The sequence below is a fragment of the Elephas maximus genome, chromosome 3 (assembly GCF_024166365.1).
Source record: "Elephas maximus indicus isolate mEleMax1 chromosome 3, mEleMax1 primary haplotype, whole genome shotgun sequence".
Classification (NCBI taxonomy): domain Eukaryota; kingdom Metazoa; phylum Chordata; class Mammalia; order Proboscidea; family Elephantidae; genus Elephas; species Elephas maximus.
The window spans coordinates 45,633,428-45,659,147 of record NC_064821.1 but is presented as its reverse complement, the minus strand read 5'-3'; the positions used below and the strand labels follow the sequence as shown (position 1 = coordinate 45,659,147).

The following is a 25,720-nucleotide window of genomic DNA, read 5'->3' as shown; positions in this document are numbered from 1 at the left end:
CTGTGGGGTCAGGAGGCTCCAGCTCTGCTGAGGGTGCTCCTAGGACTCAGGAGGTACTCCAGGGGAGGAGATCCCCTGCACTCACACCCCCACAAGTACTCCTAGGAAGGTGGGTTTTCCCCTCGAGGCTCCTCAGGTACTTCTGGCCCAACCCTCTCCATGTTGGGGATGCCGAGGCCCAGAAAGGGGCAGTCACTTGTCCAGGGCTGGAGCTAGAACCCCTGCCTGGGGATTGGGATCAGCCCGCTCCGACGTGTGCTCTGCCGCCCCAGGTGAGCTCTGATGAGGGATCTGCCGCGGGGGCGCCAGGTGGTGGGGGCGCAGGTCGGGGAGCTCCAGGGAATGGCCGCGCCCCGCCCCGGCCCCCATACCGAGGCGGGCTCTCAAAGGCGGCGTGGGGCGGGCCCTGCCGGCGGGCGTGGAGCCGGCAGGCAGAGCGGGAAGCCCGGGGCAGGGCAGCGCACGCCATCGGAGGGCGCGGCGCAGAGCATGGAGCCACGGCCCAGGGGCTGTGCGGCGGTGGCTGTGGTGAGTGGGACGCCGGGCCAGGCACAGCCTCGGGCAGGGCGGCTGCGGCGGTGAAGGAAGCCCCCCCTCCTCCGCGGTCGAGTCTCGCTCCCGGCCTGGCAGGGTGCTGGGCCCCCAGCCGACCTAATTAGAAGCTCAGCTCAGGCGGGGTCATTCCGCTGGGAGGAAACACTCTCCGAAGGGCCATAGGGTTCTTCGGGCCCCAGGTGGAGAAGCATCAGTGCCCCTCACTTCAAAAAACCCTGAGTGGGGATGGGGGCAGTCCCAATTCCAGCCCTGGTGGGGAGGGTTGTGTGAGAGGGGCTCTGTGGGAAGCCTGGTCTGTGCAGGTAAAGGAAATTAGTTGTCCCCACCGCCACCACACACATGGGCACTCTTTCTGCTCAAAGAACCGAGGCCTGCACTGTTCTGAGGCACATCCTGGGGCCTCTGGAGTGGGGGAGACAGGCAGGGGTTTGCCCACACGTGGAGGCAGCTCTATTTGGAGTCAGCAGCCTCCCTCCCCCAGGCTCTCCTCATGGTGCTGCTGGGAGCCCAGGGCCAGGGTAGCACGCCTAGCCCTGGGTGTGACTGTGCGGGTGACGCCCAGAAGAGAAATGGTCTGTTCTGTTGCAGGGGCTGTCCAGCAGGTGAGTGAACCGCAGGGTGGGGAGAGTAGGGGGGAGTGAGGGCAGGCTGGGGCCAGGTGGGGGTCAGGCAGGGGAGCTTAGCAGTGGCAGCAGGCTGGGGGAGGTGGGGGCAGTCTGAAAGGGAAGTAGGGCTCAAGAGACAGGAAGGTAGGGAAGGGGAGGTGGGGAGCAGTTTGGGGTACTGGGCAGTCCCCTTTGACTTGCCCCTGTCTGGGTTCCACAGGGCACTACCTGAAGGCCCCCTGCACAAAGCCCTGTGGGGCTGCTACCTGCCTTCCGTGCCCCCAGGGCACCTTCCTGGCCAGGAAGAACCACCATGAGACCCGCTGTGCCCGTTGCCAGGCCTGTGATGAGCAGGGTGAGGGGCTGCCTAGTGCTTGGGGGTGGGGCCTCTTGGGGGCTGGCCCACCGGCATCCATAAGTGCTGGGGAATGAATGAATGAAGAACAGGTCATGGATCTTTCTGAAGGAAGCCACTGCTAGGCCCAAGGTTTGGGTGTGAATGCCCTGTGACTGTCCACCCCGGGCCCCCCTGCACCACAATCCTGCCTCAGGATACCTTGCCCTTCCCTCTTCCTGTTGGCTTTCCTCTCCGTGCATGGGTTGGCCTCTGTGCTATAGCCATCTTCATGCCTCTCCCCCTTGTGGGGTACCCTCTTCCTTTTTGGTCTATCCTGGTCTCCATTCTCAGGGATATTTGCCCTGCCTCTCCCTGGGGGTCTCTGGCTCTGACCACTTCTGCACTCCCCATCTCTCTGCACCTGTACCAGCCTCTCAGGTTGCCCTGGAGAACTGCTCAGCAGTGGCAGACACCCGCTGCGGCTGCGAACCGGGCTGGTTCTTGGAGTGCTCAGTCAGGCAATGCAGCGCTGGCTCACACTTCCACTGCCGTCCGTGCTCAGACTGCGAGGCCCTGCACCGCCATACCGTTGTGCCCTGTGAGTTCCCCCTGCCCTTGTTCCAAGCTACCTGCCCCACATCTTTCCTCTCCCTGCCTCCCTCCTCATCCATCCTGACTACACCATCTCTTGGACCTTGGACCGTAGGTTCAGGCAGAGATACTGACTGCGGGTCCTGCCTGCCTGGCTTCTATGAACATGGTGATGGCTGCGCACCCTGCCCCACGTAACTTCCTGGCTGCTCTGGACTGGGGAGAAGGGAGGCTGGGAGCAGGGTGGGGGCCACAGGGAAAAGTGCTGTTGGTTTGGGAATAAGGGAGCCCCAGGATGAAGGGCACGGAGGAGGGAGCCTGGCCCCACTTGAAGCAAACACAGGTGATAGAAGGAAAAATAGATTCACTTTATGCCAGATAACGGGGTGCATTGTCACTCTGTGAGAATTTCCCTGAGTGATCCTTCCAGCCATACATTCGAGAGAGGATTTGTGTCATGTGTAAAGATAATCACATTGGCTTGGGTTCAAAACTTGGGCTGGGAGATCTTGGGCAAGTAACAAACTCTGATCCATGGTTTCTCTATTCAAAACATGAGGATGTTAGTAGGTTCCCCATAGTGCTATGACAAAGAGTAAGGCACCTTGTTCATTCATTCACTCAACAAGTACTTACTGAACATCTGCTGTTTCCAGACACTATTCTAGGGGTTAGGGATACAGCAGGGAACAAAATAGGCAAAATCTCTGTCCTTCTGACATTGACATTCAAATAACCCTCAATCCAGTCTAGAAAGAAATAAATGATGGTGGTTGCTATTGTTATTAGGGACACAGGTGACATTTCAGCAGTACTTCTGGAACATAAAATGAGGCTCACAGGGGAGAGGCTGGCGGGGGGAGAAGAACCTCTGGATAAAGAGTATGTCAGGTAGTCCCGGGTAGCCCCTCTGAGGGTATGTACTCCCTCATACCTCACCCTACCACTTCCCCTTATAGGAGCACCCCTGGGAGCTGTCCTGAGCCCTGTGCTACTGTCTGTGGCTGGAGGCAGAGTAGGTGGTTTGCTGGAAATGGGAGCAGGAGTGCTGGGATGGGCCAAGGGGAGGTTGGGGGGTACCCACCCACCAGATGCCTTTTCAGTGTTTTGGGTCCAGGTGCTCCTGCCAGCCCTGGTGGTCCCACTCCTGCTTGGCGCCACACTGACCTGTACGTACCGCTGCTACCAGCCTCGCAAGCCGGTGATTCCCGGTGAGCGCACATACACACACATTCCTGGGAGCCTGGGGTCAGGATGGGTAGCCCAGAACCCCTTCAGCCCTGATACAGAAGGGGAAACTGAGGCATGTAGATGCAGAGGCACCCAGGAGCTTTGCCTCGGAGCTGACCAACCCCTCTTTGTCTCTTTCAGCAGATGAAGCTGGGATGGAGGCCCTGAACCCCCTGCAGGTAAGAGACTCAGTAATAACCTGGGGAAGAGGATAGGCAGGCACCGTGGGCCTCAGCCTCTGGAGTGGGGAAACTGGGCCTTATTTTAACTAGTGGTTGCCACTGTGTGGCACGACAGCTGGCATAGCTGGTGGTTTTGTTAGCTGCTTTGGAGTTGTTCTCTGACTCATGGCAACCCCATGCACATGGGACTGGACCTTTGTGATTCGTAGGTTTTTCACTGGATGATTTTTGGAAGTAGATCACCAGGCCTTTCTTCCCAGTTTGTCTTAGTTTGCAAGCTCTGTAGAAACCTGCTCAGTGTCATAGCAACATACATGTCCCCATTGACGGACAGGTGGTTAACACAGGGAGACCTAATGAATGAATGAGAGCTGAATATCAGTAAACAAGGCCAGCTCAGTCCTTGCCCCAAATCGCTGCAGTCTACTGGAGCACAGACAGGAGTGAATGTTTAGTGGGATGAATGTCATAATGAGGAGGCCTCCCCCAGGGTGCCTGGAAGGCAGAAGCATAGGGCCAGGGTATTCCAGGCAGGAAATGGCTCCTCTGGTGGTTTTTTTAGGTGGTAGGTGGCCACGGGTGGGAGAGCATGGCTAACTGGGGAGGAAGCACTCTTGGGATGCTTGCGGACTGAGCAAGGGTATGTTCACTACTGGTCAGAGACCCCAGCAAAGGGGTCTTATTAGGCAGGCAGGGCTGACCCTGGGCCCCTCTTGGCTTCCAGGCCACCCATCCCTCATCTCCGGGCAGCACCCACACCCTTCTGGCCCCACCCGGCAGCAATGAGAAGGTTTGCACCGTCCAGTTGGTAGGCAACAGCTGGACCCCTGACACCCCCCAGACGCAGGAGGCTGCCTGCCCGGAGGTGCCATGGTCCTGGGACCAGCTAACGAGCAGAGCCCTTGGTAAGTGAGCTTAGGGGCCCAAGGCCTTGATGTCATTCTGAGGTGGAAGTGGGAAGTTGTGATTTCCTGAGCACCACTTGCCCGCTTCCTGTCCGCTAACTGACCGTATTGTCCCAGCCCTGTCTCTGCTGCCCCGAACACTTGCCTGCCCCGCCCCCGCACCCTGGCTCAAGCCACATTGCCATTGGCTCTCTCTGGCCCCGCCCTAGGCCCGCCTCTGGCGTCTGCGCTTCCGCCAGCGCCCCCTGCAGGCTCGGCAGTTGCCACGCTCCAGCCGGGCCCGCAGCTTTACGACGTGATGGACGCGGTGCCCGCGCGGCGCTGGAAGGAGTTCGTGCGCACGCTGGGATTGCGCGAGACGGAGATTGAGGCCGTGGAAGTGGAGGTTGGCCGTTTCCGCGACCAGCAGTACGAGATGCTCAAACGCTGGCGCCAGCAGCAGCCCGCAGGCCTGGGCGCCGTCTACGCGGCCCTGGAGCGCATGGGGCTGGATGGCTGCGCCGAGGACCTGCGCAGCCGCCTGCAGCGAGGCCCGTGATGCGACCCGCCCTCCTCCTCAGGGCGCGGGTGGCCCTTGGAGAAGCCCTAAGTACGGTTACTTATGCATGTAGACATTTTATGTCACTTATTAAGCCTCTGGCACGACCCTGCGTAGCAGCACCCTCCAGCCTCGGCCCTGCTCGCTCCAGGGTTCAGGTAGAGAAGCGTTGACGAAAGGCGGGGAGAGGTCAGGTGATGGCTACACTGTTTCTTGGCCTGAGTGTGGCCGAGGCCTTCGTATTAAATCTATGAAGAAAAGCTGCTGCTTGGTGTTTCCCCGGGACTGGGGAGTATTACGTGGCCCGAGCTTGGTTTTCTGGAGGGCGTCGAAAGGGCCTGGGGTTCTGCCATCCCTGGGTCTGGGACAGACAGGGGTTCTTAGGGGCCGTGTGGCCCCTAGCCCCAAAGCCGCCTCCTCTCACATTCGCCGCGGCCCGGTTAGCCCAAGAGAAGGAGAGAGTCAGAGAAAGAGGAAGCTCCGGCGACGGCGAGTGAGAGTGCGCAGGAGCCCCAGCGGCTGAGAGAGCTTTAATGGGGACGCGGGGCGGGGGCGCGGCAGCGATTGGAGACACAGGTTCGGGGCCCCTCGTCCTCCACTCCTTCCACCGCGGCTGTGAGAGGACCCGGGAGCGAGGGGTCTGGCCGGAGCTGGGGCGCAGGCCTAATTGGGGAGGAGGCAGAGGCGGCCCGGGAGCAGTAGTCTCCAACTCGACCGGCAGTTTGCAGTTTTCATCGTTTCTGGTAAATGACTGAGAGGAAACCCTTGACGGGGATGGGAAACGCGGCCGGGCTGGGTGGCTCACATCTGGGTCAGGAAGGGAGGAAAGCCCCGAACCCAGCGCTGCGCCGGCCTCCGCCCAGGATGCTCCCGCGACGCAGGTTCCGGGGTGCGGGGGAGGGGGCTGCAGGCGGCGCGCGCCCCGTAGGAAAACAAAGTCACTGCCCTAAAGCTGAGAGAGCTCTGCGCATTGACATTCAACAAACATGCAAATATATGTAAATATTCATGCAAATAAGCAGCAACTTTTTTGTCTTAACAGCGTGGACACTTTTTCTGAGCGGCTGCGGGTGCGCTTCAGCGTCACCCTGGGCTGGGAAGCAGGTGGCGGGGGCGGAGAAGCGGGGAGGGTTACCAGCACGGGAGGGGAGGCGGCCCGACACCGGCCCTTGGCCGCAACCGGGCAGGCCGGGGCGGGGGCTGAGGCCGCGAGCACGCCAGGGTGCAGGCAGGAGGCCGCGACGCCTAGTACTTAGCGATATCCCCCTTCTTCAGGATGATCTGTCGCTGCCAGGGCGCCAGCTTGGTCTCGTCGTAGCCCAGCGTCCGCAGCTTCTCGGACTGCTCTTTCTCCCGACGCAGCTCTTCCTGTTTCTGTCGCTCCTCCTCTTCCCTGGGGGTGGGATGGGGGCAGAACTGCGGTGAAGCCAGAGGGCAAACACTGCGGCGGGCCAGGGGTCGGGTCGGCAGTGGGGCAGGGTCACCGGAGGCAAGAAGTGGGCTCCTGAGGGCAGAGGGACTGAGAATTGTGGGCACGCTATGGATTCTTAGGGGCAGAAGGGCTAAATTGTCAGGAACAGGGGTTGGGCTGGGGGCACATTGGCGGGATGGCTGGGGATAGAAGGACTTGATTGGGGGCAGAGGTAATAGATCATTGGAGTACACAGGAGCTGATGAGTGGGAGGCCATGGCTGCCTTATTGTGGGCTGGGAGCATTACTGGAAACTGGTGCTGGGTCATCCTGTGGCAGAGGAACTGGGTTATTGGGGAATGAAGGAGGGGCTACAAGGGGCAGAGGGCAAGATTATTGGGGCCAGGACTGCGGGCAGGACAATATGGCTTATTGAGAATGGGCTGGGCTCCTGGGGGGCAGAGGGACCACATTATTGGGGGACGGGAGTTGTGTCATTAGGGATAAGATTATGAGAACATAGGGGCACTGTTCACAGGGTAGAGTTCTTATGTGGCAAAAAGGGTTAAGCACTCAACTGTTAACCGCAAAGGTTGGCAGTTCAAACCCATCCAGAGGCACCTTGGAAGACAGGCCTGGCGATCTGCTTCCAAAAGGTCACAGCCTCGGAAAACCTATGGAACCCAGTTCTGTTCTGCACACATGAGGTCTCCATGAGTCACAACTGGCTCCACAACAACCGGTTTTCTTAGTTTTGTTGACATGGTAGCCACTAGCCACATATAGTTATTGAGCATTTGAAACATGCTGGTCTGAACTGGAATGTATTATAGGTGTAAAATACTCAAGATATTGCGAAGACTTAGTTTTAAAAAAAGAAACGTAAAAAAAATCTCAGTAGCTTTTTGTATTGATTATATGTTGAAATAACATTTTGGATACATATGTTAAATAAAATATTAGAATTAAGTTCACCTATTTGTATAGTTTTTTCAATGTGGCTACTAAAAAAAAACTACATCTGTGTCTGTCTCACATTATATTTCTATTGGACAGCACTGGGGACAGAAGCTAAGTTTTGAGGGGGTAGATGAGGAAGGTTATTGGTACTGGGGCTGGGTTAACTGTGGGGTAGAAAGGCTAGTTTAGTGGGCAATGGGGGCTGGGTATTGAGGATGAAGTTATTCGGACATGGGGGCTAGATTATTGGGGGAAAAGGGTCTGGTGGCATTATTGGGAGTAGAGAGACTGCTGTATGGCAGTGACAAGGGAATCTGCTTAAGATGGGGCTGGATGAGGGACGTAAGGCAGGCTTCTGTGACTCGATAGGGGGAGGGGAGGCAGGTTGGGCCCAGCCCCACACTCACCGCTTCTGCTCCCTGGAAGGGAAAAGAGACAGCGTTAGTTGGTGTCAACACCTCAGGGACACAGTCCTGAGACACCCTGCCAGGCCTTGCATCCTCTGGGGCCCCAGCTCACCTCTCTTCTTCCAGCTTCTTCCGCAGGAGGTCCCGCCTCCAGGCAGGCATGCTGGCCAGCCGGGCCTCCTCCTCCTCCTCCTGAAACACAGCCACAGAGTTTCAGGGCCAGCCTGGGCTGGAAGGTTGGGGGCTGGAGGGGGTGCATCTCCAGTCAGGAGGAGGGGAGCCTGGACGAGTAGGGAGAATGGGTCCCAGTGGGGGCACAGGAAGAGACCCTTATGATTCCATTCTATGGGGCAAATGGATGAAGGTATCTGGCCATAGCCCCCTTGGAGGGCCCCTCCTGCCCTCCAATAACCTAGGCTCCATTCCCTAGAGAAATTATTGTTGAGTTTTCGGTGGAGAAGGGAGTAGAGAATGCAGTGGCTGGGCTGATTTTCAGACACTCTGAGCCTGATTCCCTATAGGGGACGGTGGGCCATCTGACGTGGGCCCTCACAGTTCTTGCCAGCTCAGGGAGGTTCAGGTTGCACCTTGGTGTCCCATGAAGGACCTTCTGGCCCACACCTGTCCTCTCCCCAGATGGAGTGGGCAACACCTCTGCAATTGTAGGGTGGCAATGCCATGGTCGGCGTTGGTCCAGCACAGGCACCTGACAGCAGAAAGTTTTATTACTTGGTGTTACAGAGGAGAAAGGGTCTGCACACATCACAGCACACGGAACACTGCACACGCACTCCCTTGACGTCAGCCAGGGAGGCAGCTGTGAGCTCCAGTGAAAACCAGAGAGAGAAAGAGGGCCACGACTGGCCCAAGGGGACCTCAGTCCCTCACTCTGGGGGCTGTGTCTTCCGCCTGGCTCCACGCAGAGCCTAGCAAGGCCTGTGGTCAGAGGGGGACACCTGGCTTGCTCTATGCCATGTCCCGCCTCTCCCGACCAATGCCCCACATCTTGCCATGATGGGGCCTCAAAGGCTGGGGCGGCCTGGTCCTGGGCACTTTTAGCTTTCCAAGACCTGCCGCCCTGGGCTCTTCTGCCTGCTTCTGGCTGCCTGGCGGCATCAGACAGGCATCATGGCGGTGTTAAGATGCTTGAGGGTGAATTCCGGGTTGCCCTGTTCAAATGTCAAACAGCTCTGCCTCCTTCTCCTTCCAGAAGGAGAAGCTACGGTCGATGTAGCGGCAGATGTCTTCGTTGCTGAACTCGCCCATCTCGGACACCAGCTCCAGTGGGTCTTCGGCCAGGGCCTCGGAACTGGGCGGGGGCGGCAGCTCAGGAGCCGGGGCCTCAGACTGCCCTTCTGGCCAGTCCTCTGTCTGAGCTGGAGCAACCTCTTCTGCCGGTTCCTTCTCCTCTGCCTCCTCTTCCTCCTTCCTCTCTTCTTCCTCCTCCTCCACCTCTTCGTTCCTAGCCTCAGCATCCGGGCCGTCTCCGAAGAACTGACACCTGAGGTCCTCAAAGCCGTCGCTCCAGCTGCGCTGGCCGGCCTCCACCTCCTCGAGCACCACGCGGTGGAAGAGGCGGATGAGCTCCCAGGGGTGGGTGCCCAACCGGTCGAACATCTCGTAGCACAACAGGTGGCGGAACTTGCGCTCCTCGCGACTCAGGCCCATCTCGAGCAGCTGGAAGTAGCCGAGCATGAAGAGGTCAAGCGTGAGGCTGTCGTAGCTCCGGGGCGCGCCGCCGTCGAGGGGCGGCAGGAAGTGCTCGGGCCAGTACAGGCCGTGTGCCAGGCTCGGGCCGCAGGGCGCGCGCGCTGTCGCCCGTCGCCCCAGGCTCCGCCAGCGGCCCAGCAGCTTGTCCACTACCTGCCGCTGCTTCAGCAGGTCCCGCAGTCGCCCGTCGGGGCCGTAGTCTGCGGGCGGCCGGGGGGCGGCCTCGGGGCCCGGGCTAGCGCCGGCGGCCACCACGCGGGGCAGCAGCCTCCGCAGGCGCGTCTGGGCGTGGCGCGTGGGCCCGCCGCAAGTCGACTTGTGCCAGTGCTCCAGGAACAGATAGACGATGCGCTCCTTGCGCATGTCGATGTAGTCCTGGACATCGCGCAGCTCGGTGGGGAGCGGCGTCCGGTGTGCCAGCTGCTTCGGCTCCGGCAGCGCCTCCTGGCGGCCGGGCGCCGCAGCTGGGTCCCGCGCACACCCGGGCTCCCCAGCGGGGAGCAGGCCTTCGGCAGCGGCGACGCAGGGATCGCTGGGTCCGGCAGCCACGTAGTCTTCCTCGAGGATGGGCTCGCGGCCCGGGTCATGGGCAAGCAGCGAGAGCTTGCGGCGCGGGCCGTGCGTAGGCGCTGAGCTCTGGGCAAGCTGCTCGTAGGTGGCGCGAAGATGCTGGACTGAAACGCCGCACTCGAGTATCTCGCGCGCCACCGCGTCGCGGCACCAGCTGAGCGAGTGCGACCGGCCCAGGCACTGCGGACCAGGCCGGCAGGGCGCGTCGGCTAGCGGCGGCAGTGGCTGGCCCGTGTCGGCGGCCAGCAACTCGCGAAGTGAGCGGGCTGACCGCCCAGCGCGGCCAGCAGCGAGGCCATGCTCTTGAGCAGCGTGGAGATCTTGCTGCACCAGGCGGGCAGGCTGGCGGCGCGGCCGTGCATGCGGCGCGGGTCGACCGTGAAGCGCGGCGCCGCCAGGGCGGCCGAGATGGGCAGTAGCTGCGCCAGCTCCAGCTCCAGCTGCTCCAGGCGCGTCTCTAGCTTCTGTGCCTTGTGCAGGACCTGTAGGTTTTCTATTTGCTGCTCGATGCGGAGGATGTCGGCCTGGGTCATGAGCTCGCCGAAAGGCCCGAGGATGGCGTTGTGCACGCGGGAGTACCTCCAGCCCTCGGGGGGGTAGCAGCACGGGCTGGCGGCCGTCAGCTAAGCGAGGAAGACAAGAGAGGGGAGGCGCGTCTCCCTCGGCCCGGCTCCAGCTCCCGCAGCGGCTGCAGGGGCGCCCTTTGCATGTACCAGGTGGTGTAATGGCTCTGCGGGGCTGCACTGGCGACTACACTGAAGTGAGGCTTCGGCCGAGGGCCCAGGCCGCTGCTCCGTGTGATGGGCATGGTCCACTTGGGTGGCTGGTGGGGGGACAGCCGGTTGTTGGACGGTGCTGCCGGGGCAGGGAGGGCAGGCAGGCGATCAGGGTCTTCATGCCTGGCTTGGTCGCTCATTACACCACCGATGGAACGTGCAAAAGGCGTTGAAACCGCGATGCAGGACAGCCCTCTCTCGCCCTAGTCCCCTATAACCCACTGCCCTCCAGTTAATTCCGACTCATAGTGACCATATGTGACAGTGTAGAACTGGCCTATAGGGTTTCCAATGCTGTAATCTTTATGGAAGCAGACCACCACGTCTTTCTCCCACCACCCAGTCCAAGGCCTGTGATTTCCAGGATGGATGCTCAGGAGGCCACTGGGTAGACGCCTTCTCAAGCTTCCCTTCGGCCCAAGCCCTCCCGATCACTGCCACCCATGTTTTACCTGAAGAATGAGAGATCTTGAAGGAAGGAAAGGGCACTATTCCACTCCATTCTCAAAGAGGCTGAAGCTATGGCTTCCACTGAGATGCCCACCCCTCCTCCACCCTTGTCGGACAATAATAATACAATGAATAGAGCTAGGCTTGCCAGGCACTTCTTACATTCTTATTTATTCCTTCCTTTTCTCCATCTCTAGGCTGCCACTCAAGAGCCCTGCTTTTCTAGCCTGGGGGGCTGCCCTCACCCCCTCTCAGCCTCCCAAGTCCATTTGACCCACTACAATCCCATCCCCACCCACAAACATGATATGGCCACATCCCTGGTTAAAACCAGCCTGTGACTTACCACTGCTCCAGGAGAAAGTCCATTCTCTGTAAGGTGGCTGGCCAAGCCTTGGTAACCTGACCCTTACTGACCCCTCCAGCTCAGCTCTCTCCTCCCTTCCTTCAATAGGCCAGCCAGAGCCACACCCACCCTGATTTCCAAGCCTCCCCTCTCCTGCCTGCTCTCCCCTCCCCACACCCTTCCCAGCCAATTCTTGCTCATCTTCCAAGCCTCACCTGAGACATCTCCCCCTCTTCTTCCCTAACACTGCCCCCAGCCTGAGTAGGGTGGCCAGCTTAGGGCTGCCCCAGACCCCGGGGCTCCCATCACAGGGCTGGCTGTGCTGTAACAGCTCAGCTATTTGTCTCCCCAGCGACTCACTCTCTCACATCACCTGTCTCCTTTGTGGCACTTATCACTCTTAAGCCAATGTGTGTGTGTGTGCCTGTGTTTGCTTGTTGATTGATCCCTTGAAGCCACCCTTAGCTCCTCCAAAGCAGGCCCAGATCTAGTCACCATGAATCCTCAGAGCCTACAATAGTGTGTGGCACATAGATGGCACCCAGGGAACATTGGTTGAACAAATGAATGGCAAGTCATCCTGACAGCTCGTAATGACCAACCCATCTTACAGATGAGAAAATGAGGCTGAAGGAGGCTCAGCGGTGAGCAGCTGGAAAGTGGCAGTTCAGGGATCTAACCCAGGTTGGTCTACTGGAGACCAAAGCTCTCTTGGCTATTCAGAGTGTGGTCCCTGGGCCAGCAGCAGCAGCCGCCTCACCCAGAGCCTGTTAGGGATGCAAATTCTCCACCCCAGATTTCCAGAATCCGAATTGGCGTTTTAACAAGATCCCAGGAGATTTGAAGGTGCATTACAGTTTGATAAACACTGCCATCTCACGTTAAAGGACTTGGAAGTGTATGCTAGGAAGAGTCTCAGGGGTGGGTGTTTCCAATCCTGCCTTCCTCCAAAGGTAATGGGAGCTACAAGCACAGAAGGGCCAGGGCAGGTGGGAGGGGGTCTGGGGGACCAACCGCGTACCCGCGTGCAGACCCGGGTGCCCGCTGGGAAGCCCCACCCCGCCTACCTTTCGCCTTTGCTCCTCTTCCTCCTGCATCTTCAGTTGCAGCTTCCGCACCATCACCTGGCGCTTCCACTCGGGGATGGGCCGGCCCTGCTCGTCGTGCGTGGGGATGAGCGCCTCCACATCGAGCTGCACGCCCGGCGCCGGGGTGGCGGGCGGCGCTGGCGCCAAGCTGCCATTGAGCAGTGGCTGCGGACCGGCGGCTGACGGGGTGGGGCTGCGGGCCCGCGAAGGCGGCGCAGGCGACACCAACGGCAGCGGCGAGTCGGGCTGCGGGGAGAAGCGGGGCTGAGCGCCCCGCGGGCGGGCTAGAGGCAGGGGAGCCGGGGCGGAGCGTCCGTCCAGGCCGCCTACCTGGGAGACCGGCTGCCCGCTACCCGAGAACACTGTGGTCAGTCCCTTGCTCTGAGGCGTCGGCTTCAGGCTCTTGCCCGCCTTGATCTCAGCCAGCAGCTCCGAGTTGTCGCCCGTCGGGGACATCATGTTGAAAGATTTGGTGCCTACGCGGAGGCAGGAGAGGAAACGCTGGCTTGGGGGCGGGGCCGCGTTCTTGCAGTCCCCCACGTGCCCCTCCGCTTTTCCCTCCCCAAGCCAGGATGGGTGGGGGGCTAAGACAGTTCTCTAGATCCCTAGCCCCGCCGGTAATCCTCAGGGCCCCCAGACGGGGTCCTTGGCTCCCGGCTGGTGGCGGCCCCACCATCCTCCCGGGTTACTCACGGAGCATGGGGCCCCCGCCTGGGGGCCCCCGGGAGTTCATGGTGGCTCTTGGGTCGGCCCTGGGGACTCTAGCGAATATCTCCGCCCAGCACACTGATTGCCCAGATACAAGACACTACCTGGGGCCAGCCCCCGACCTTTGTCCAGGGTTCCCTGCCTCTGCCCTGTCAGGGTGGAGTCTCTCTTCGGCCCTCATCTGGCTTCAGCAAAGCCCAGCGACCCTTGGACTGAGTAGCCGGGAGCCTCCATGGCCTTAGAACTTGGCAGCCTGGAGTACCAGCCTCTAGGCCGTCCTCCAAACACACACCCACAAACAGACGCACGCAGACACACAGGTTGCAAGCTTGGAGCACACTTAAGGCAAAGCACTACCCAGCTCTGGAGGACCCTGGAAAGCGGATCCCTTACTAAAGAGGGGAGGTGGCGGGGGGTGGGGGGGTGGGGGTGGGGGGGGTGGGGGGGGAAGCAACCAGGAAGAAGGGCCTGGAGAGAATAATATGCAAATGCCTGGCCAAGAGTTTGCATTTTCTGACTCTATCAGCTGAGGTGACTGGGGTGTATTTGGTGAGGATATTTGAGAGCCCCGAGGAAGGGGCCGGGTCTGGGTGGAGGAACAAAAGGCCAACCCCTCCTAGATTTGTGGACTGAGGACTGCAGGGAGGGGAAGAGGGTAAGGCAACAGGCGGTAGCCGCCGGGGTCGGATCATTTACTTGGGCAAACCCGACAGACAGTGCAGCCTGTGTGGTCACGCACATGGGTGTGTGCGCACGTGGGTGTGGTGGGGTACCAGGGTACACCCCTTCCTGCTGGTCCCTGGCCCTGCCCTTTCCTCGAGGCCGGGCCCTTTTGCCTGGCTTCTCCTGCGCATGCCTCTTTCCCCTGCCCCGCGCCTCAGCCTGAGCCCCAGCCGCAATGAGCTACTCACTCTTCCTGTGCCTCAGGACTCTCACTTCTAGGAAAACCAAGAGGAGAGAAGCAACAGCGAAGTTAGGAGGAGGAGGGAGCCGAGGCGGGCAGGGACAAGGAGAGAGGGCTAAGTACCAGGGAGAACAGGAGGAGGGGAGAGGAGGAGCTTTCCAGCTCATCAGGCCCTGGCTCAAGCCCCTCTGGGGCTAGGAGATGGGTGCGAGGAGGTGGGGGGGGGCCTGACCAATTCCTGACTGTGCCAGCGCCCCGGGGTCCTGCCCCCCCAGGACCTCAATCCTGGCTTAAGGCTGGGATAGGGTACCCATAGAGGGGTGTCTGGAGAAGCCCAGAACCTGTTTTTCTTCTCTTCCTAGCTTCTGCCGTGCCTCAGGCTGCAGGTGGAGGGAGATGCTCACCCGAGTGGGACACGGGCTGCGGGCCTTTCTGGAGGATCACCTGGCCATGTACAAGCTCCCAGGGGCTCTGGGGCTGGACTCCATAGGAACCCCAGGGGGCCCAACTGGCCCTACTCTGGGCCCTTGCAATCCTGGTCAGGGAGATAAAGCTTTGGATGATGCTAAGTGTGGTCCCTATCCAGAGTGGCTGGTTGAGGAAGGCTCCCCTGCCAGACTGGGATGGGAGGGTCCAGTGTTTACAAAGTGCTCTCAAACAATTGACTCCTGGGCCTTCCAGGAATCCTGGCAGGTGGGACACTTACAGAAAAGAAAACCAGGTGTCCTGGGTCCCAGTCTGGCTCTTCAGAAAGGATTGGGGGATTTTGCTGGGAGGGAGGGAAAGTGTGCTGACCCAGGGCCCCTGGGGGAGGGGGTACTGTGGTTCAGAAGAGTCCCAGACACACATATGAGAAGGACTCAAGTCTGTGTTCACTTGGAAGAATCAGAGAAAGAAGTGGAAAGTGGAAGAGAGACTCAGGTTAGAGAGCAGCAGGAAAAGGCTGGACAGCAGCCTTGCCCACTTGAAGCTAGTTCCACTTCTCAGAGCTTCCCTCCAGCACCGGCTCATCAGAAACACCAGTCATCAGAGCTGGAGGGTCCTCCCTACGGGGTGGGAGGCAGACTCAGAGAGAGGAGAGGACTTGCTCAAGGCCACACAGCCCTAGAGCAGCTCAGAGCCTTCCCTTGCTTGGGGTCAAGTCCCCATAAGGGTAGGGGCAGCAGGAAGAACGAAGAGAGGAGGAAAGACTAGGGCAATCGCAGCTGGGCGGGGGGCGGTGTCTAGATCTCCCTCCCCGTGCAAGGCTGGCGCCGCCCCCCACCACTCCAGCCGGCCCCACTCACTGCCAGTGGACGAGGAAGAGCGGCGCTGTCCGCAGCCAGAGCCCGCTCCCTCCAAGGGCAGAGGTGGCGCCGGCGGCGGCGAGCTCAGGGCTTCAGGCAGGGGCGGCGGCGGCGGCGGCGGCGGCGGAGGCAGCTCCCTGGACCCCTTGGGGTCGACGGCGCAGCCGTTGTGCACGTGGTTCCCGGAGAGCAGTGCCGCCTGCGGGGGAGCAGAGGGGCCGGCGAGTGAGCGGCGGACGATGTGGCCCGGCCCAGGGCGGTCTGCGGGAGCGGGCTGGCGGACACGCACCTCTTCGCTGTGCGCCATGCCCGGGCGCGCGGCCAGCGGCTCCCCGGGGCAGCGGCCCAACTGGCGGTAGTAGTCCCCGGTGCTGGGCTGCTTGCTGACGGCGCGGGGCTTGCGGCCGGAGTCCTGCCTCCGCAGTCCGTCGTGGCCGTCGCAGGAACTCAACTGCGGGAAGACAGCGGGCAGGGTGGGCTTTGAGCCGTCCCTTGTGCCCTTCTGCCAGCTCTTCACCTCCCCAGCTCCGGCCGTCTAGAGGCAGGACACGCAGCCTTCCAAGGCCCTCCTGTTCTCAGAGCGGGGATGGGGCGAGGGTCATGGGGGCCTCGGTGGCCTGGCAGGCTCAGCTGGCCCTACAGGGAGAGATTCTGGGCGTGGGCCAAGGGGCATAGGGGCCGCCACAGAGGCTAGAAGGGGCGGTTCCAGGGGCGGGGTGGCCCAGCCCAGATACAGGGGTAGCTGGAGAAGGGACAGCTCCCAGCTGGGGCTGGGCCAGCGCTAAGGCCTCAGCCGCACCCCACTCCCGCTACCAGAGCCAGCGGAGGGCCGAAGACTCTACAGAGTACTCTCCTGCGGGGTCCCGCCCCTAGGGAGCACCTCCGGAGAGCCCGTGACCTCTTAGGCTCCCTCTTGCCCAGGGCCCCGGGCTGCCCAGATCGTGGCTCAGGGCGCTCCTACCTGCGACTGTGCCGGTAGCCCCCGCTGTGCACCTGGCAGCGGGGGTGGCACGGATCCGACACCTGCGCTACCTGATCCCTCCTCTCAGGTTACATCCCTGCCCGCACCCGCCCGCGTACGTCCGCCCTACGAGCTCAGGCGGCCTGACATCACCCAGGGCCCGCCAATCCCAGGCCGAATCCCCCAGTAGCCGGGGATGCCGCCGGGGCCCAACTGCTCCGCCACACCTGGCGGCTGCGCCGCGCCAGCCCCGCGGGGCAGATGTGACCCCGCTCTCCGCGCCTCTCCCTTTCAGCTGGGTGGGGAGCACCTGCCCTTCATCCCCCACTCCTCCTCTCCGCCGGCCTGAGCCCCAAGGCGGGCCAGGCCGCGGGCAATGGAGCCCCCATCCTTGGCCCCGGCTCCGGGTCGCGTCCCAGTCCTTCCCCTCCCGCATCTGGAAACCATCGCCATCCGCGTAAGCGACACCGACACACGGGTCCAAGCCTCGGGTTTCAGGGGCAGCAACTTGGGCTCGGGTGACAGCGCCGTGGCCGACCCCGTCGCGGCTGCCCCCCGCTAAGTCCAGAGCAGAGAGAAGGACGAGAGGCGGCAGGGCCAAAGGCCGAGTGACCCAGCAGGGGCCGTCCCTCTGCCCCACCCCCAGCCCGTGCGTCCCCGCAGTGGCCCCGGACCCTCCGTGCCCCGCCCGGCAGGTCTCACGTTGCAAGAAACGCGACACCGCGGGATTTGTTTTCTGGGCCAGCCTGCCCCCGGCGCCCCCTGCAGCCCCGGAGGCGCGGATGCTACGACCCTGGTCCGGCCCGCGGCCAGGGCACCGGCGCGGGGGGCGCGGCGGGCGCACAAAGAGCTCTTTGTGGAGCGGCCCCGGGGCCTGCGGCCCGGCACGCACGCACCCGGGAGGGGCTGCGGGGACCGCGCAGCTGGGCGCTCGGGCTCTGAGGCCGGGCCACCTGTCCCGCGGGTTTGGGCTGGGCTCACATGCCAAGCTGAAAACGTCTGCAGTTCCAGGCCCTGGAAGGCCCCGCCCTTTTCCCCGCCCCTCGCGGAGATGAAAGGGGAAACCGACGTGAGAGCTTGGTCTGAAGTCTCATCCTGGGTATGGGGTTGGGGTCTCTGTGGTGTTCCCCCATTTTGGGCCATCTGTTACTCAGCTCTGCCCTTGGGTGGTTAGCCTTCTGCTTGAGAAAGAATGGTAGAGCCAGGGCTCCTGCAGGACCCTGGAGGCCCCCACCCCACCATGGCCACCCCTTGGCCACCTGTCTTCCCACTTCTCAGACCAGCCTTGCTGTCTCTTTGGCTGCCACCCCAGGCCCTCTCTGGGTCTCTCTGCTCAGGACTCCCAGAGCACTCCAGACCAGCTTTCCATCTTCTCTCCTCTCGCCCTTCCCAGAACCTCAGCCTGGATCCTCCAGGCCTCAGTCATTGGGCATCTCACCCTCAACATTCCCACACTGGACGCACCCCCTTCTCACAGACTGCTTCTCTTTCACAGCTGCCATCTCAGGACTGGCCCTTCACCCACTCAGGTGCTTAAGCCCAAACTAGGAAGTCAGCCTCAGTGATATCCTCTCCCCCAGACCCCAATGCCAGTAAGCACCGAGTCCTGCCAGGGCTCCGTCCCCTTTCCTCCACCCTCCACCCACCTTGGGCCCACTCGGGCCATTCCTCACTGAGACCAGGGTATGTGGGCATGTGTGGGTCCACCGAAGGGCAGACATATTCTCTGCCAGCTCCATGACAGCCCTACTACTCAGGGTTGGCAAGGTCTCAGCTCCTGGCTGAGCCCCGCCCCCCACTCTGACTTCCCTTGAGGGCAGAGGTTTTGTCTCACTTATTCCCCGTCCTCAGTGCCCACTCCTGAGCCTAGCGAGGGGCGGTGCCCCATGGTGGCTGTCCAGGAGTTGCAACCCTTGAAGGTGCAACCCTGGCCCTGTACCCACCACCAAGGCCAGTTGCTGGCCCTCTGCTACCCCTCACCACCCTCCCACCCTGGCCAGTCCCACCGCTGGGAGGCAGGCCGGTGGGGGGTGGTGAGGGCTCAGTACCTCCTTCTTGAGGGTCTCAGTCTCCACATGACGCAGTTTGTTCTTGGTCTGCACATAGATGTCAGCTGCATGGAGCCCCACAGGGGGTCTGGGGGCTGGGTAGTCCGGTGGGGGTGGTGGCAGTTGGGTGCCTGGGGGTGGGGGTGGTGGGGGGAAGCTGGGTGGCGGTGCCGGTGGAGGTGTGGGTTGCCCCATATTGCCCTGAGGTAGGCCCAGCTCCGGATTCAGCATGTCCATGTAAGTCTGTATGTCTGCAGCCCTTGCACTGGGAAGCCCTGGGGACAGGGGGATGGAAGGAGGGTGAGTATGAGAGAGGCAAAGGCTGTTCCCTGGAACCAAGACCCTCCACTGCCTGAAAACAACCTGCCAAGGGGCCAGGCAGGCTCAGGGGCACTACTGAGTGTGGCCTCCCTGTGGCCCTGGCAGGGCTGCCTGCCCTGTATTCTTTGGGGGAAGACCAAGCAGCCAGGTCTGGAAGAGGCTTTGGCTCCAGGGTGTGCCTGTGGGGCAGTGCCATCTGGAGATGGGAGGGGCAGCTCCTGTGGGCAGTTCTGGCAGTGGTGGATGGCAGGAAGTAGGAATGGCCACACCTGACCTTTGCAGGGCACCCCCCCACCCCTACCCCCACCCCTACCCCCACCCCCCACTCCCCACCTCCCAACCACCGCCCCCCCCCGCCAACTCTGCAGATCGCCACCTAGTGTGAAGCAGGTATTGCAGGTGGACAGCCAGCTACGCCCAGGGCGTGGCCAGTGTGTGTGTGCACGCATGCCTGGGCTTCTGCCAGAGTGTCTGTGCATTGTGTTCATTTCTGAGTGTGTGCACATGTGCACGTGATTCTTTGCATTTATGAGTATGTTTGCATTGGTCTGTGGGTACTGGGTGTGTATGCACGTGCACATCTGTGGTGTGGGCATGGAGGGTGGTTGCCTGTGTATAAGCAGGTATGTGTATATATCTGCATGGCTCCATATGTGTGGGTGTTATGGACTGAATTGTGTCCCCCAAAGATATAAATTGAAGTCCTAGCCACTATACCTATGAATGTGACCTTGTTTGGGGAAATAGGGTCTTTCTCTGAAGATGTTATCAGTTAAGTCATACCAAAGCAGGTTTGGTCCTAATTCTAATCCCTTCTGAGTGGTGTTTTATGAAAAGGGAAGACAGACACACATGCAGGGGGAGCAGAGACACCATATGACCACAAAGGCAGGTGCAATTCTAAGCACCAAGGATTGCCGGCAGCCACCAGAAACTAGGAGAGAGGCACACAACAGTTCCTCACTCAAAGCCCCCAGAAGGAATCGATATAGCTGAGACCCCAATTGGGACTTCTGGCCTCCAGAACTGTGATATAATAAACTTCTGTCCTTTAAAGCCATCCACTTTGTGGTCATTTGTTATGGCAGCAGGACACTAAGACAGTGGGCGTGCATTCCTATCTGTATATTAGTGTGTACACACATACAAGCCTGCACTCTTGAGGCTGGGTAGGCTTGTGTAAGGTCTGGGGTATCTTTGCCTGGGTGAGGGTGAGGGTATGGAATTGTGTGTGGGAGGTGTGTGGGTTTTGTGGGGGAGGGATATGTGTGGCTGTCCATGTGTGTTTGTGATGGACATGCACAAGCATTAGTGTCCCCTCTTAGGTGTTCAAGGCAGCAGGTGACCTGGGCAGCTCCAGGTGTCATATGAGCAGTGAAGCCCTGGACTGGCCCTTAGTGCCCAAGGGCTTGACTCCAGCCTGCTTTCCCTCCTCCCTCTTCTCTCCTCTCCTCCCAAGCCAGCCCACTTACCACCGGCAGGGTGCTGACCCTTTATGCTGGAGTGGCTAGAGGAGCAGGAGTCGTAGTTGGAGAGAGTGCTGGTGGGCGAACTGAGGTCAAAGTTCAGCGGCTGGACCGACATGGTGGTATTGGGTGAGGACATGCCCGAGTCAGGTTGCTTTGGCTCCAGCTCAGCGGATGGGTCCCGGGACAGCAAGCGGTGCTCCACGCTCTAGGGGGAAAGAGGGTGGGGCATAAGGGCACCTTCGTCCCCTAACCAGCTGCACCCTGGCTGGGGCTCAGGCCTGCCCTTGCTGTGCGACCTTGGTGAACCATGTCTCTCTCTAGGCTCCCTCTCCCCATCACTGGAGTGTCTCCCAGGTTCTTCCCAGGCTAAAGTTCAAGACCAGCCACTCTACCAAAGGCCCACAGGATCCTGGGAAACTCCCACCCCCTGGCTCCTCCCTAGCTGGAGGGTTGCGAGACTGGTGGGGTGAAAGGGGCCTTCTCTTTCCTCTTCAAGGGGCAGAGGGCCTTGGCTCTGAGGTATCTGTGGGGAGGGGGCTCTGGTGCTGCCGCTGGTGAGAAGACTTGCAGCAGCTGGGCCAGAAGGAAGAGCCCACAACTTGGAGGAGACCAGATCCCGCATTGCCTGGCCACCACCCCTTCTGTCTCCTTGCCCAACCTAGAGCAGCCTCCCAACGCTAGCCCAGCTCTGTCTTCTGATGGGGCCCTTGGGGAAAGAGTGGGGGTCTAGGTGGTCCAGGTGATCTGTGCCCAAGCCTAGGCTGCCAAGACTGCCATCCCCCACAGGCATCTGTGCCCCTGCCCACAGGCCTGTCCCTCCCATTGTGGGAGCGGGCTGGGGTGGGGGCTCTGCTTACGTTGCCCATGGCGTCCCCGCTGCCAGCAAACCTGCTCTCTCTGCTGCCTCTTACCCAGGCCTGCTCTTCCTTGCCCTGCGCCCCCTCCCTGGCTGAGAAGTGTCACAGGCCCCCCGGGAGCAGGAAGCAGGCCCAGCACCAGGTAACGGCTTGGCGGCCACGCTCATTGGCCCTGTAATTAGGGGCTCTGTGGGAGTGTTTGCCTTTTCTGGGCCAGCATCCTTGGTGGCTTGGATCTGTCACTGCTGCAGCTGCGTCTGCCTGGGTGAGGGGGCCAGGGTTCCCACACCCCACACCCCACCCAGTTTGGGAAGGCCAGACCCTGCTGCCTACCCCATGAGCCAAGGTGCAGTCATAGAGCTGAGCTTGGGGGGCAGCCTGAGGATGCTCTTTTCTTGGCTGATAGTAGTGGGCACTGGGGGACACCCAGCCCTGACCTCAGTGGGCAGCAGAGAACAGAGGTTAGGGGTGCAGGCTCTGCAGCTTCAAGCATTGACTTTGAACTCCACCTCACCATTTACTAGCTGTGTGACCTTGGGCAAGTCAATTATCCTTTCTGTGCCTCAGTTTCTTCATCTGGTAATGAGTATAACACTACCTGCCCCACTGGGTTGTAAAGAAGATTAAAAAAGTTAGTGAAGGGCCAGGGCATGGCACCCAGTGAATCCATATGTGTCAGCCATTCCTATTTATGTATTGTGAATTCAGTGAGTGGAGCTTGTGGCATTATTACCAGCACAGCCACCACATCGGAGGCTGTTGGGAGGGGCTGGAGGGCCCTGGGGTTCTGGTGTCACCAAGCCCCTCAACAAAGTCAGCTGAAAGGAACACACCTCTGGTGCAGAAAGGACACTCACTGCCTCCTGTATCACCTGCTGTGTTTGGGCAGCCCTTTCTGGTGGTGGGGGGGGTATTCTTCCTTGGGTCTCACCACAGTCTCTCACCCCTGCACCTTGCTCTGCTCTGGAGTTCCCAAAACCAGAGCCAGCCCCACATGCTCACAGACAGGGCCTGGACATCCTGCCTTCTCTCCTCCAAACCTCATTTCCCAGCACCTCTCATGGCCACGCTGCCCCTAAAGCTGACTGGTGTCCTTCGGAAGGCATCGTTTGAAGGCACTGACCAAAGGAGACACTATGCCAGATAGGGGGGCCCTAGGCTTGGAACCACCCACTACATGTATCAGGGGCTCACTTCCCAGCTGTCTAACCATAATAAAACAACTTAAAAAGAATTACATGGGTTTCCAGTTATAAAGTAGCTATGAAGTAAGTAAATTATAGTGTAGTGGCCAAGAGAGGTGGCCTCGGACAGGCACCCAGGGCCCATCCAGAATCTGCCACTTAAGAGCTGTGTGATATTGGGCAAAGGACTTAATCTCCCTAAGACTCAGTTTCCTCATCTGTGAAATGGAGACACTAACACTACCTACCTCAGAGGGTGGCTGTGGGGGTTAAATGAACTTATGTACGTGGGTGGGTAGGTGGGGGCACTCCACGAAGGGCCTGCTGAGGGACATTGGCTCCTCCCATTGGTATGTGCTTGCCCTGTGACTTCTTCAGCTGCTTTAGCTCTTGTTGTCAAGATGACTCAGGGAGGCGTTCTCCACCTCCTGGATTTTTTGCCTCCACTCTCTCACTCTGCATGGGCAGGGGCTCTGGTTTGGGGTTGTGGTGGTCAAGGCACTTACTAGTTGTGTGAGCGCGAGCAAGGGATTTCACTTCCCTAAACCTCAGCTGACTCCTCGGGAAATGGGGTAAAGACATCTGTCTCTAGGGGGCAGGGGGAATGAGGTAAGTTGGCAGGAGGAGCGCCTGGGACGTACCAGGTTCTCCACGGTGCGCAGGTAGCTGGTGCAGTGGCTGTGGCCGTTATAGTCCGAGAGGTCGGCAGCCGTGTACCCGTCACGGTCGCGGACATCCAGCTCCGCGCCATTCACTACCAGGATCTGGCAGCACTGTGGGGGCACGCTCTGAGAACTCCGTCTGTGAGCCGTGACCCCCACTCCAGAGCAGGATTGTGAAGAGAGCGCGATGCCAGCAGAGGGCGCCCGCGTCCCTTCTGGGCCCCAGCCCCGCCCACTCGTGCCCGGACCGCCCCTCCCGCGTCTGGTTCTGACCTCCAGCTCCCCGTTCTCTGCGGCGTCGTGCAACGGGGTCCCGCCCCACAGGTCCGCTGAGATCTCGCCCCCGTGCAGCAGGAGCCAGCTGAGCACTTTGGCGTGGCCGCGGCTAGCCGCAAAGTGCATGGCCGTGGCGCCATCCTTGTCCTGATCCGCCAGGCTCACGTCGGTGCAACTCACCTGGGTAGCAGTAGGGCGGGGGAGGAGGGACCCGGGCTGGCGCCAGCCCCTTTCTGGCCCCACCCCCTGTCCCCTGGCCTTACCTGCTGAGCCCACTTCCAGGGCCTGCCCCTCCCCATGCTGGCTTCGCCCGGGCCCCGCCCCCATCCCCCCCCCCCCCAGCTCACCAGCCACACGATGACAGGGCTGTGGCCCATCTGCGCGGCGGCATGCAGTGGGGTCATGCCGTCGTGAGCACGCGTGTGCGGATCTGCGCCACACTCCTTCACCAGGTACTGCGTCACCTCCAGGTGGCCCTCCTGGCACGCCAGGTACAGGGGCGTGGCACCATTCTTGGTTTGGGCATTCACTCCCCTGCGGAGACGCAGCCCCATTGGCTCTCTGCTCCTGCTCCCCCCACCCAAGCCTCCCTACACCCCTCGGTCCCTTCCGGGGCTCCCTGGGTCGGAGAGGGCCTGGCCACAGGGCTCCTGCCTCTAGGACTCCCTCTGAGTCCCATCTGGCTTGCCCCTTCCTTTCTAAAATGCAAATCTTTCTGAGTCACTTGCCTTTTTCACCAAGGCCTGCAGGGACCGCAGTGACCTGGCCTCTCCCTACCTTTTCAGGCATACTGACCAATGTCACCGCGGGTCTCGATATTTGGAACATACTTATACTAAAAAAGTATTCGTTGTTTATCTGAAAGTCAAATTTAATTGGCATCCCGCTTTGTAATTCTGGCAGCCCCACGGCGTGGCCACCATTTTCTGAGTAAAGCTTTCTGAATGCTCTTAGGCCCTATTATCATTCCCATTTTGCAGAGGAACAGTTGAGGCTCAGGGGCTGTGTCTTGCCCAAGGTTACACAGCTAGTAAGTGGCATGTGAACACACATCTGTGTGTGACATAGGGCCTGGCCCATAGTAGGCACGCAGGGAGTTGAAAGGATGGAATGAGGAGGGCTTGGGATCTGGTCCCAGGAGCTTCCCAGGGCCCTAGCTTGGGACTGTTCTGACTGGGGAAGAGGGAACCAGCCCAGTGGCCCGGACTGCTGCAGGGGAGCAGAGACACTGGCTTGACCACAGCCCTGAGCCTCAATTTTTTTGACTGCAAATGAGTGCCTGTAGGGTTTGGTGTAGTGCCTGTAGGGTTTGGTGTAGTGCCTGTAGGGCTTGGTTTCAGAATCAATCGACTCCATGGCAATGGGTACGGAGGGCTTGGTTTAGGAATAGACAGAACAGGGTGCAGTTACCACAGCTGGGCACTAAGTAGAGCCACAATCTAGGTCCAGACTCCAGAGCTGCCCACCACCCTCAAAGAAGCCAAAGGTGGCGGGTATGTCCCACTGTTCTCGGATCAGCCCTCTCTACCCCAGGAAGGGCAATTCTTCATCTGGCTTCACATCCTCCCTCCCACCTGCCTTCCCCCACCATCCATCCACCCTCTTGTCACCCCTCCCATGACCTGGCTCCCTCCCCTCCTCCCACACTCCTCTGTCCTTCCCCCCCTCCCCAAGCAGACTTCTCCCTGTCCCTCCAACCCTGGGCCTCTGTCCACTTTCCTGACCCCTCAGACCCCATGGCACCCAACCCCTGCCCTCTCCTTCCTCCCTAATGTGGGCACCACCCCTCCCCAAACCACAGAGCTGCCATTTGCCAGGCTGATGTTGAACATGGCCCTCTTTCATCTTGGGTGAAGCAGGGGCCAGGCCTGGGACACATCGCCACACTGTGTCCAGAGCTTAGAAGACCAAGCACCCACCCACATGCCTCTCCTCAGGAACACTCTGGCCCTTGGCCACTGGTCTCCATGCCCCAGTGCCTGCGTTGCCCCTGCATCTGCACTCTCATGCTGGTGAGTCAGTAGCAGCCTGTTCAATATTTCATGACCAACACCCAGTGGCCTGAATTATTCACCCTGTTACCAATGCACAGCGAGTGCTGGGGTCCTGGGGATCAGAGGCCCGAGTGATCCACCATCCAGGGCCCTGGGCCCCCTCTGGCTCCTAGGAGAGGCCCAAGGCAGTGTGTGCAGTTAGCCTGCCCTCCCAGCACCTGGTTGGCAGGTGTCTGTGACCCAGAGACACCCAGCCAGCTGGCCTGGGCCCAAGGAGTTGGCACCAGGCAGGATCTGGGCCAGCAGGGGGCAGTGGTGGTACTCCCAGCCTATCCCTGTTACCAAGCCCATCCACAGCTAGTACTCTGGAGTAACATGGGCTCTGGAGA

General features: G+C 60.5%; 2 protein-coding genes across 7 annotated transcripts in view; one reads left to right on the top strand and one right to left on the bottom strand.

The window, feature by feature from the left end:
* The first annotated feature begins 282 nt into the window (after positions 1-282).
* On the top strand, positions 283-5,951 carry TNFRSF25 (TNF receptor superfamily member 25). 4 transcript variants are annotated; one of them, XM_049877769.1, is made up of 10 exons: positions 283-528; positions 1,037-1,157; positions 1,381-1,515; positions 1,928-2,095; positions 2,204-2,282; positions 3,048-3,103; positions 3,192-3,299; positions 3,460-3,497; positions 4,225-4,405; positions 4,615-5,951. In XM_049877769.1, the coding sequence occupies exons 1-10, from the start codon at positions 283-285 to the stop codon at positions 4,941-4,943; spliced, it is 1,461 nt and encodes a 486-aa protein (XP_049733726.1). In that variant the 3' UTR covers positions 4,944-5,951. The 4 variants fall into 4 exon arrangements, with proteins under 4 accessions (XP_049733726.1, XP_049733727.1, XP_049733725.1 ...); XM_049877770.1 differs by having other exon boundaries at positions 3,004-3,299; XM_049877768.1 differs by having other exon boundaries at positions 1,928-2,282; positions 3,463-3,497.
* Positions 5,952-6,082: 131 nt separating this feature from the next.
* ESPN (espin) overlaps positions 6,083-25,720 on the bottom strand; it is a 36,503-nt gene continuing 16,865 nt past the window's right edge. Inside the window, exons 3-15 of one of the 3 annotated variants that reach the window (XM_049877765.1) lie at positions 23,685-23,871; positions 23,335-23,517; positions 23,041-23,172; positions 20,362-20,563; positions 18,569-18,843; positions 15,849-16,010; positions 15,560-15,758; positions 14,281-14,307; positions 12,992-13,137; positions 12,641-12,907; positions 7,834-7,913; positions 7,722-7,733; positions 6,083-6,336 (exon numbers count right to left, since the gene is read on the bottom strand). In XM_049877765.1, the coding sequence (XP_049733722.1) occupies positions 6,189-6,336; positions 7,722-7,733; positions 7,834-7,913; positions 12,641-12,907; positions 12,992-13,137; positions 14,281-14,307; positions 15,560-15,758; positions 15,849-16,010; positions 18,569-18,843; positions 20,362-20,563; positions 23,041-23,172; positions 23,335-23,517; positions 23,685-23,871 (2,020 nt within the window). In that variant the 3' untranslated portion in view covers positions 6,083-6,188. Of the gene's footprint in view, positions 6,337-7,721; positions 7,734-7,833; positions 7,914-12,640; positions 12,908-12,991; positions 13,138-14,280; positions 14,308-15,559; positions 16,011-18,568; positions 18,844-20,361; positions 20,564-23,040; positions 23,173-23,334; positions 23,518-23,684; positions 23,872-25,720 lie in introns of all 3 variants that reach the window. The other 2 variants (XM_049877764.1, XM_049877763.1) reach the window with 2 other exon arrangements.

Excerpts from the sequence above, each read along its gene's own strand:
- TNFRSF25 (XM_049877770.1), top strand. The coding sequence starts at position 283 with ATGAGGGATCTGCCGCGGGGGCGCCAGGTGGTGGGGGCGCAGGTCGGG. Across the intron at positions 2,096-2,203 it reads CCGCCATACCGTTGTGCCCT|GTTCAGGCAGAGATACTGAC; the intron begins GTGAGTTCCCCC and ends CTTGGACCGTAG. Across the intron at positions 2,283-3,003 it reads GGCTGCGCACCCTGCCCCAC|GGTATGTACTCCCTCATACC; the intron begins GTAACTTCCTGG and ends AGCCCCTCTGAG.